Source organism: Sinocyclocheilus rhinocerous, unplaced genomic scaffold (assembly GCF_001515625.1).
Source record: "Sinocyclocheilus rhinocerous isolate Xijiao unplaced genomic scaffold, SAMN03320098_v1.1 scaffold510, whole genome shotgun sequence".
Taxonomy (NCBI): Eukaryota; Metazoa; Chordata; class Actinopteri; order Cypriniformes; family Cyprinidae; genus Sinocyclocheilus; species Sinocyclocheilus rhinocerous.
In genome coordinates this window covers 82,246-93,742 of record NW_015653008.1, presented here as the reverse complement: position 1 = coordinate 93,742, position 11,497 = coordinate 82,246, and the positions used below count along the sequence as shown (strand labels likewise).

Below are 11,497 nucleotides of genomic sequence, written 5' to 3'. Positions count from 1 at the left end.
CAGTATATATTTTGAAAATATTTACGTTTATACATTTATATATTCATATTCTTATATTTTATTTTATATTATATTTTATATTATATTTATATTATATATTATTTATATTATATTGTATCATATAATATTAAATATATTTAATATATAGCCATAACATATTTTTCTTAAATATATACATGCTTTGTATTGTTTGCATTTATATATACACAATAAATATACACAGTATACACACATATATTATGTAAACAAAAACTTTAAATTTTTATACATGTACATTTTTCAATTATGTATTGAAATGTATGGTCAAAATATTGGTAATATGTTGGTAGATGTTACAAATATATTTAAATATTCTAAATACATTTTTTATGTTTTCCTCATTGTCCATTTTTAATATATTATTAATCTAAATATATTTTAAATATTTTTTTATTATATTAGTGCTGTCAAATGATTAATCGCAATTAATCGCATCCAAACTAAATTTTTGCTTACATAATATATGTATATGTAGGCTACTGTGTATATTTACTATGTATATATAAATACACACACATACAGTATATATTTTGAAAATATTTACGTTTATACATTTATATATTCATATTCTTATATTTTATTTTATATTATATTTTATATTATATTTATATTATATATTATTTATATTATATTGTATCATATAATATTAAATATATTTAATATATAGCCATAACATATTTTTCTTAAATATATACATGCTTTGTATTGTTTGCATTTATATATACACAATAAATATACACAGTATACACACATATATTATGTAAACAAAAACTTTAAATTTTTATACATGTACATTTTTCAATTATGTATTGAAATGTATGGTCAAAATATTGGTAATATGTTGGTAGATGTTACAAATATATTTAAATATTCTAAATACATTTTTTATGTTTTCCTCATTGTCCATTTTTAATATATTATTAATCTAAATATATTTTAAATATTTTTTTATATTTTATAGTCACAAATATATATTTTTAAAAAATGCTTTTTTCATTAACCCAAAATGACTATTTGAAGATTAAAAAAATAATAATTTCCTTTCTCTTTGAAGTACATTTTTCAATATATAGGCCTATATTTTAAACCAATTCTATTTGAATGGGTGTGTGTGTGTGTGTGTGTGTGTGTGTGTGTGTGCGTGCGTGTGTGTGTGTGTGTAATTGGCAGAAACCGTTATATTTGTCAGCAAGTAAGGAGTGTTTAATTCTGCAGATGTGGGAACGGTTGATGTCTGTGTATGCAAATTGAAAAGTTTTACTTAGCGCTGCCCAAAGCCTTTAAGTGATGCACTTGAGATCCTGCCCTCAAAAGGACACTCTAAGGATTGTGTGGTTTGGTCTGTGTGCCTCTACGGCTGTTGATTAAATGAAGATGTCACCCTTGTCTCTGTCTGAGGACATTTCTATTCCCTCCTGTCATTTATTGTGCCGAAACGGATTTGTCCATCATTATAATGGCTCTGCAGAGGCAACAGCCACAGTAGGTATACAGAGTGTGTCTTTCTCGACACTTTCTTTGGTCTTTTAACTAACGCTAGGATTAGTTTCAGCTTATTTTGAAGTCTTCACAAGACCTCACGAAAATCTGAGCACCCAGCGGCATTTTTCTGAGACTGAGGGTCAATGACAGTTTCACATATTTCTTGATAATCTTTTGAAAATGTATTGATAATTCACATTATGACTTGATCATTTATTGAAAAAATAATAAAAATTGCAACACAGTTACATACTTGTTCTGATGATTTTGTTGTTGTGTGTTTTTGCTTTTTGTGGGGCGTAATAACAAATTTCAAAAAAATAGTAAAAATCTTTTCAATTGGTGTAACTGTAAGTCTGAAGTGCTTGGGGAAGAACCTTTATGAAGTAGTTTGTTTTAATATAATATAATATAATATAATATACAGTACTCTACAGTAATATACTATTTATTTATTTATTTATTTATAAATCAGCTTTGCTTTTAAATATTCAAAATGTAAAGTTAAAAAAGTCACATGAGAAGACCCCTGTAGACCTTCTTTTATTTATTTATTGATTGATATTTCTAAATAATAAAAGCATGATATTTGTAGCATGATTTTCTAAGTATATGCCATTTGACAGTGTTTTTAAAAAAAACTTAAATAAATGTGATATGTTTAAGACGTGTAAAAGCAAAAAAAAATAATAATAATAAAAAATACAAATATAAAAAATGATTATACCACCTGGTATTTTAGTAATTAAATAAAACATTTGTTGAAGATACTTTGATGAATGCATGAATGCAATGGTTTTCTAAGAAAGGAAGATGATTTAGATTGTTTTCAATAATCTATTATTAACATTTTCCTTTACATAAGCCATAAATAATAATAATAAGATGATGAAGTCTGTTAATTTGTTGGAAATACTAACACGGTCCTTACAGGGTCTTCAGTCCTCCCTCTGCGTACTTCAGAAACCTCTGACCACACGATGACAGCCCACCATCCTGTTGTCGCTTAGAAGGAAGTAGGATGTTAAGTAAAACTTGACTAAAGCATATTGCCTGAAAATAAATGTAAAAATATGTCAACTTTGCTAACAGATGAATGTCCTACAGCAGAAACCCCAGGCAGAGAGATATTACAGTAAACGGCGGGTAGTTTCCCTGACAGGAAGTCATCTTAACAGGTATGGGAAATGACCTCTTAACACACTTAACACACAAATATGAGCTTCAGTGTTTGGTAGTTTACACTAGACCGAGGACCTGCTGTGTTGATGTGTGAGTGTCAACAAGAGGGAAGAGCATGAAGATTTTTGTGTTTCTGTTTCCTCAGTTTAACTTCTCTGCCCCCAAGGAGGAAGCATATTTCAAAATGCTCAGTGAGGACGAGCTGCTCGCCTGCAGAATGAAAGAGACCCACTTGAGGTACAGTTTTTTCCCCACACTTTTCTCATATTACCACCGAAAGCACTGGGGGGAGAGATGATGTCTTGCATATTCACCCTCTGGGGCTTTTGAACATTCTTTTAGCAAGTGTATTGAAATGAAGTTTGGTAGTTTTCTGTTCATTGTGTGTGACTTCCTTTATTTCTGGAGCTCATCGTTGTGACCAAACACAAATCTGTTTGTCTTTCATCTTTGTATTGTCGCACCTTTGGGATGTATTAAAGCAACCTTTCATTCGCTTAAATTAAAAAAGTCAAGAGAACAAATCATCCTGCACCAGAGAACGTAGATCAGTGTAAAATGCACTTGCTTCACGTTAGACGTGTGTACCTTGTTTTATGAATATATCTTATATTAAGAATAATTGTGGTAGTATCTATCTCAGTGCTGAACCAGAGATATGTCTACATCGTTTCTTTGCTGGGATGAAAACATTTTATAGTGAGAACCAAAAGTACAACTACTGCTATAACTAGGAATGCATGTAAAACATTGAGAATTAAGTATATAAACACTGTGTTTTACCAGAACTCTTATTTACCATGTTGTTTTTATAGCTGTTGTGACTTTGTGCTTCAGAACCTATAGCTAGCACTGTGGTAACACTTCCCCTTATAGCTGTCACGAACCTTTGGTTTGGTGCCTGGTGGAAGTAACGGACGGACGGACAGACAGACAGACAGACAGACAGACAGATAGATAGATAGAGAGATAGATAGATAGAGAGATAGATAGATAGAGAGATAGATAGATAGAGAGATAGATAGATAGAGAGATAGATAGATAGAGAGATAGATAGATAGAGAGATAGATAGATAGAGAGATAGATAGATAGAGAGATAGATAGATAGAGAGATAGATAGATAGAGAGATAGATAGATAGAGAGATAGATAGATAGAGAGATAGATAGATAGAGAGATAGATAGATAGAGAGATAGATAGATAGAGAGATAGATAGATAGAGAGATAGATAGATAGAGAGATAGATAGATAGAGAGATAGATAGATAGAGAGATAGATAGATAGAGAGATAGATAGATAGAGAGATAGATAGATAGAGAGATAGATAGATAGAGAGATAGATAGATAGAGAGATAGATAGATAGAGAGATAGATAGATAGAGAGATAGATAGATAGAGAGATAGATAGATAGAGAGATAGATAGATAGAGAGATAGATAGATAGAGAGATAGATAGATAGAGAGATAGATAGATAGAGAGATAGATAGATAGAGAGATAGATAGATAGAGAGATAGATAGATAGAGAGATAGATAGATAGAGAGATAGATAGATAGAGAGATAGATAGATAGAGAGATAGATAGATAGAGAGATAGATAGATAGAGAGATAGATAGATAGAGAGATAGATAGATAGAGAGATAGATAGATAGAGAGATAGATAGATAGAGAGATAGATAGATAGAGAGATAGATAGATAGAGAGATAGATAGATAGAGAGATAGATAGATAGAGAGATAGATAGATAGAGAGATAGATAGATAGAGAGATAGATAGATAGAGAGATAGATAGATAGAGAGATAGATAGATAGAGAGATAGATAGATAGAGAGATAGATAGATAGAGAGATAGATAGATAGAGAGATAGATAGATAGAGAGATAGATAGATAGAGAGATAGATAGATAGAGAGATAGATAGATAGAGAGATAGATAGATAGAGAGATAGATAGATAGAGAGATAGATAGATAGAGAGATAGATAGATAGAGAGATAGATAGATAGAGAGATAGATAGATAGAGAGATAGATAGATAGAGAGATAGATAGATAGAGAGATAGATAGATAGAGAGATAGATAGATAGAGAGATAGATAGATAGAGAGATAGATAGATAGAGAGATAGATAGATAGAGAGATAGATAGATAGAGAGATAGATAGATAGAGAGATAGATAGATAGAGAGATAGATAGATAGAGAGATAGATAGATAGAGAGATAGATAGATAGAGAGATAGATAGATAGAGAGATAGATAGATAGAGAGATAGATAGATAGAGAGATAGATAGATAGAGAGATAGATAGATAGAGAGATAGATAGATAGAGAGATAGATAGATAGAGAGATAGATAGATAGAGAGATAGATAGATAGATAGACGGACGGACGGACGGACGGACAGATAGAGATTGATTGATTGATTGATTGACTGATTGATTGATTTTGCTTTCTCTCTTTGCAGGAGTAAGGATAAAAAAGGCCGACTCAGTCTTCTTCTGGCAAAGTCTGGATCGCATGAAAATGTCAGTTCTCAGAAGAAACCACCAGCTAAAACTAACCAGTAAGTCTTCATCATGTACAAACACTTATTCACTATTTATTTAAGAAATTGTGGAGTATTGTCAAAGTGTCACTGTTTAACACCGATAGGACAATTCAGATAAAAATGACACTATTCATGAAGCAGCACCTTTCCAACACTTAAAGGCTTCACTGATTAATGTGATTTGAACAGCATCGCACCAGACGTGGCTCTGAGATGGGGTGATTCATTTGAGGAGCTGCTGAGTCACTCAGGTAGGATCTGTTCATCTTAGCAGTATACTGTAGCATACTGAATGTTTCTCAGTTTAATACTGAGCTGAAGTGTGCATCTCATCATAACCACAGGATGACAAAACCTGCTTGTGACTACACAGGGTTCTGAACGTTCTGGTTTGCATGTGATTCTAACCAATGAATAGTTTGATTCAACACACACACACACACACAGTTTGATTTGTGCCACCTGGAATGTGTTTTGTCTGTCTCTGTGGATGCATGGCTATAAGCATAGTTGTAGAGATTATTATAGTAATAAATATAGCTGCAAACAGTTATTATGTGTCATAGCACTGCAGCTAGTGAATTTATGAGAAGTTCAATGTCTATCATTTACCGGTAACACTTGTTCCAATTGTTAACATTAGTTAAATAACATTAACAATTTTTTTTTTTTAAACTGTAACAAATGTAATTTAATATTAATTTATGGGACCTTATTGTAAAGTGTTACCAATTCACCATTATTCAAAGTTTTATTATTTTGGACCAGTTGGTCGTACTGCAACCAAATTTGCATTGTATTATCATGGTAATGTGACGATTTTTTTAGAACTGTCTGTGTCAGTATACAAAAGCGTTGCAGGAATAATGCCTCACTTCCTGTTTGTTGTCTTAGTGGGTAAATTTGTCAAGGTTTTAATTTAGCAATTAATGTGATGTTGCATCTTGTTTCAGACGGGGTTGAAATCTTCACGCGGTTTCTGCGCACTGAATTCAGCGAGGAGAACATTGAGTTTTGGTTAGCCTGTGAAGACTTCAAGACCACTGGGTCTGCAACCAAACTGCAGTCTAAAGCCAAACAGATTCACGCCATTTTCATCGATAAGGAAGCACCCAAAGAAGTACGTACACATTTGCATTTTGAACAGTAAGAACAGGGTAGATACCGATTTTAGTTTTGCACAAATGCATATGTAAAAAATAGATGCACCTGTTCTATTGTGCACTTCGCCCAGCAGACAGATTTTTGAAAATACCTTTCCGTTAATCCTAGTGGACAAAAAACTGTAGAAAACCTTCATGTCATTCCAAACGTTCTTCCTTCTGTGAAACACAAAAGGATCAATTTGAAAGAACATGCTGTTCACTCTTTTCCATAGGATTACAATAAATGGAAACTGGAGTGTTCAAGCTTTAAAAATGAGCTTGAACATTCCCATTTTAAATCATAAGGGTTATCCATACAACTTGTTCTAAGTGCACTATGTTCCAAGTCTTCTGAATGTTCAGTCTTCAGTATGTGAAATCTGACATTTTGAATCTTCAGTATGTGAAATTTGAAAACGGCACATGAAATGACATTATTCCAAATGACATTATTCCAAATGACGTTATTCCAAATGACATTATTCCAAATGACGTTATTTCAAATGACGTTATTCCAAATGACGTTATTCCAAGTGACGTTATTCCAAATGACATTATTCCAAATGACGTTATTCAAAAATGACATTATTCCAAATGACGTTATTTCAAATGACGTTATTCCAAATGACGTTATTCCAAGTGACGTTATTCCAAATGACATTATTCCAAATGACGTTATTCAAAAATGACATTATTCCAAATGACGTTATTCCAAATGACGTTATTCCAAATGACGTGACGTTATTTCAAAATTATAGCATTTTTGCCTTTGTTTATGCTCTGTAGCCAGTATGTTGCAAATATAACAACTGTAGGATGAATTTCAACAAGGAAGATTTAGATTTAAATTCTATAATTGAAATCTGCACAATTCAAGGAGTTGAACAAAGAAATGAATCATTTAGGCTATTCAGTTCTAAAGCTAGAAGCAGAAACGTGCAACTTTTGTTGCGAGCAGTGTTGGGGGTAACGCATTACAAGTAATGCAAGTTACGTAATCAGATTACTTTTTTCAAGTAACTAGTAAAGTAACGTATTACTTTATAATTTACAACAAAATAACTGTTACTTTTTCAGGTTGATTTCCCATTTATTCACTGAAACCTCTCCTGTCCCGTGTTGAGAGAAATTGGGAGTGTGGTGCAGAAGCACTTGCTTCAGTCTGAGGCTTATTAATTTGACTTTTGGTGTGAAAGGGCTTTTACAGTTGCCAAAAATATAACTTCTGGGTTTTTTGTTATTAAAAATAAATAAGCAAGCCCAGTCCAGGTTACAAAAAGTAATGCAAAAGTAACACAATGCATTACTTTCCATAAAAAGTAACTAAGTAACGCAATTAAGTAACTAGTAAAGTAACGTATTACTTTTTAAATTTACAAGAAAATATTTAATAGCTATTAAGTTGCAAAACATGCAACTTTTGTCACAAGCAGTTTTGGGGGTAATGCATTACAAGTAACACGAGTTACGTAATCAGATTACTTTTTTCAAGTAACTACTAAAGTAACGTATTACTTACTTAGTTCAACTTGAACTAACGCAATTAGTAACTTTTTATGCAGTAAAACATTATTGTAATGCATTGCTTATAAAAGTAACTTTTCCCAACACTGGTTCCAAGTATCCAGAATTTTTATTTTTGAGTCAACTAATTTACGCCACTTCCACCTGTTTATCGGACCCCACAACAAATAAACGCATGCTGTTTTGGAAAGCACCTTATTTCTGGTGACGAACGATGCTACGTTGCTGTGAGCGAAGCAGCACTTTGCGTAACCTCAGCGGGAGTCACATTAAAAAGAAACACGGCTCTGTTAAATGATGTCTGTGGTGTAGTGCAGAGCTGCATCACCATCAGAGACCTGCCATTGTGTTTGCGCAGAGGCCATTGTCGGCCCCCGGCCACATGACTGGGGGCAGATGTGACCGTGTGGTTTTCCTGCTTTTGGCTGCAAACTCCGCCTCAGACTTTTTAAATTTACAAGAAAATATTTAATAGCTATTAAGTTGCAAAACATGCAACTTTTGTCACAAGCAGTTTTGGGGGTAATGCATTACAAGTAACACGAGTTACGTAATCAGATTACTTTTTTCAAGTAACTACTAAAGTAACGTATTACTTACTTAGTTCAACTTGAACTAACGCAATTAGTAACTTTTTATGCAGTAAAACATTATTGTAATGCATTGCTTATAAAAGTAACTTTTCCCAACACTGGTTCCAAGTATCCAGAATTTTTATTTTTGAGTCAACTAATTTACGCCACTTCCACCTGTTTATCGGACCCCACAACAAATAAACGCATGCTGTTTTGGAAAGCACCTTATTTCTGGTGACGAACGATGCTACGTTGCTGTGAGCGAAGCAGCACTTTGCGTAACCTCAGCGGGAGTCACATTAAAAAGAAACACGGCTCTGTTAAATGATGTCTGTGGTGTAGTGCAGAGCTGCATCACCATCAGAGACCTGCCATTGTGTTTGCGCAGAGGCCATTGTCGGCCCCCGGCCACATGACTGGGGGCAGATGTGACCGTGTGGTTTTCCTGCTTTTGGCTGCAAACTCCGCCTCAGCCGCCCACACAGCTGAGAAAATAGACTCTGAAAAACTGAGAAGTGAAAATGAGGCAATGGGACCCCTCGCTATAGTCTGACCAAAGTAAGAATGAATAAAGCAACTAAGAATGAAAAGTAGCGATGCTGAACGTCAACTTGATCTTATCGCTGCTGGTAAAGGAAAACCTTAAAATTGTATCACTTGTATTTATTCATAAATAAGGAGCAGTGCATGCATAGCAACTGCAAAATTGCTGTTCAACAGACACGTGTTAGTCTGATGTAATACTTTCAGAGAAGAAGTAGCAACTGTGGCCTGGACAGAGGGAGAATGAGTCAGAGCAAGTGCTGTGGTCAGAAATGTTGTGTGTAAACAACAAATAAAACAGACAAACAAATAACACTACAAATGTAAATGCTTTCATTTTATCCTAATTTACCTAATACAATATTTGCTATAAATTATATTAACAGCACAACAGTGTGAGTGAAAAGTGTAAATTAAAAATGTACATGCATTTGAGAATGTTTCTGTATTTGGTTTTGCCAGTATAGTTTAATGACATAACACTCATTTGTTTGTGCGATCTATTAATTTATTCACAAATATTAAAATGCAATTCATGCATACAAAGACTTGGGGTTATGAGGTCAGAAATGTTAGGGTCATACAACTGTTCTGATATTATGACAAAGGAAAAAAAAACAGAATTAATGAATTAATTACAAATTATTATGAATAATAATTAGTAATATTTGTGAAAAATATTTTTACTTTAAAAATATATTACATTATTGTTGTTGTTGTTGTTGTTGTTATTATAAAAAATAATGATTAAGATAATGTTATTACTTTTAACTTAATGGTTACACCACATCACAGTTGAAACTAAAATTGAAAAAGATTTCATTTTCTTTTTTGTGCACAGAGCATCATGTGCTTTAATAGAAAACATTTTGGCTGCATCTGAGCTTTTGTTCAAATGAGTTCAAATATCACAAATTTGCTTAAATGCTGAATTGTCAGTACCTCTTCTTCTTCGTTTGACATTACAACTTTTGTTTTAAAAGTTTTCAAAATACTAAAACTTTGTTTCCAGGCTTTTCGGTCTGGTCTCAGACTTTTACAGTGGATGTCTTTCTTTCTGATGTTTTGCACATGAAAAACAAGAATTCTAAAAATAGACTGAAAGGGCTGAAAGACAAGCTACTGAGAATCTCCTGCTCATAAGATTTTCTAAAGCGGAAGAAAACACAGATCAGCGATATGGCGAAATCATAGTTGGCCCACAAAAATTAACTTACGACATCATTTTTCATCTTGTATCTTGTCTTTCGTTATAGTGCACAATTCCTGAAAACTGCATTTTTTTTGACGTCCTCACGCTTTACGTTTTGCTCTTTTCCCCTCAGATCAACATTGACCACTCAACCAAGGCCGCCATTGAGAAGAACATCCTGAAGCCCACTAGGTCCTGCTTTGATGTAGCACAAAATAAAATCTACAGCTTAATGAAAAAAGACTGCTACCCACGATTCCTCACCTCCGACATCTACTTGACCCTGACCAAGAGGGCAGGCCCACCCGCTATGACCAGGAGAAGGTCCCGCTCCTTCGTTTTTAATGAACGTCCTGAAGGCACAGGATCCTGGTTGTAGATTTGTACTGTAATGCTAGTTGTTTTATTGTATATTGTCAATAGCAATTGATCATGTGACACCTCCTAGCTATTTATTAACATTAGATCCTGTGGGCTGGTATTTAAATACTAATCATTCTATCATGATTGTCAAACGTTCGGTTCTGCTTGAAGGATTTCATGCCAAGCTTAATTTAATCTACATGTTTAGAATGCCTAAACATTGTAAATAACTGTTTAATGATAAATGTCTGTATAATAAACTACATAAATGTCTTTTATTTTGGCCTCCAGCTAATTGTAACAACGGCCACTGTTGCGTCACTCTCAAAGACAGTAAAGAGAGCAAAGACGTTGAAAGAACTTTGAAGAATTGAAAAATAAAACCACATTTCTGAGGAAAAAGTGATGGGATTCAAAAATCTATATTTATGATGGAGTTTGATTGTGTAGCCAGATTTTACACAGTCTGGTCCAATAGAGCACTACACTGATCACATATTTTTGTAGGCCAGCATTGAAATTAGCATCATCCTGGTTCCCTCCACAAAAACCAAACAGGATTTTTCCATTAGCTTTTGAAATATTGCAGAAAGTAAGCTCTGTGACCAACAGAAGTTCATGATTCTTACACATTTTGTTCATTATGATAATATTCACAAATGAACACTTTAAAGGAGTCCTATTATGCCCTTTTACAAAGTCTTGATTTGGTTTTTGGTGTGTACTAGACTAGGTTTTCCTAAAAAAGCATTATTTTTCCACATACTGTATTTACATTATTGCAGCACCTGTCTCAAAAGTCCTATTTAGTTCCTGTTTCGATGTAACCCCTCCTTCTGAAATACGAAATGTACTCTGATTGGGTAGCTTGAGTTTCATCTGCCCAGCTGTAAATATTAATGTTGGT

At 33.4% G+C, this 11,497-nt stretch overlaps 1 protein-coding gene across 2 annotated transcripts; it reads left to right on the top strand.

Moving 5' to 3' along the window:
- Positions 1 to 2,625: 2,625 nt before the first annotated feature.
- Positions 2,626 to 10,981, top strand: LOC107715502 (regulator of G-protein signaling 18-like). 2 transcript variants are annotated; one of them, XM_016521657.1, is made up of 6 exons: positions 2,626 to 2,699; positions 2,849 to 2,940; positions 5,165 to 5,263; positions 5,438 to 5,499; positions 6,202 to 6,368; positions 10,361 to 10,981. In XM_016521657.1, exons 2-6 carry the CDS (start codon positions 2,888 to 2,890, stop codon positions 10,604 to 10,606), a joined length of 627 nt encoding a protein of 208 aa, XP_016377143.1. In that variant the 5' UTR covers positions 2,626 to 2,699; positions 2,849 to 2,887; the 3' UTR covers positions 10,607 to 10,981. The 2 variants fall into 2 exon arrangements, with proteins under 2 accessions (XP_016377143.1, XP_016377142.1); XM_016521656.1 differs by lacking the exon at positions 2,626 to 2,699 and having other exon boundaries at positions 2,782 to 2,940.
- The last annotated feature ends 516 nt before the right edge of the window (positions 10,982 to 11,497 follow it).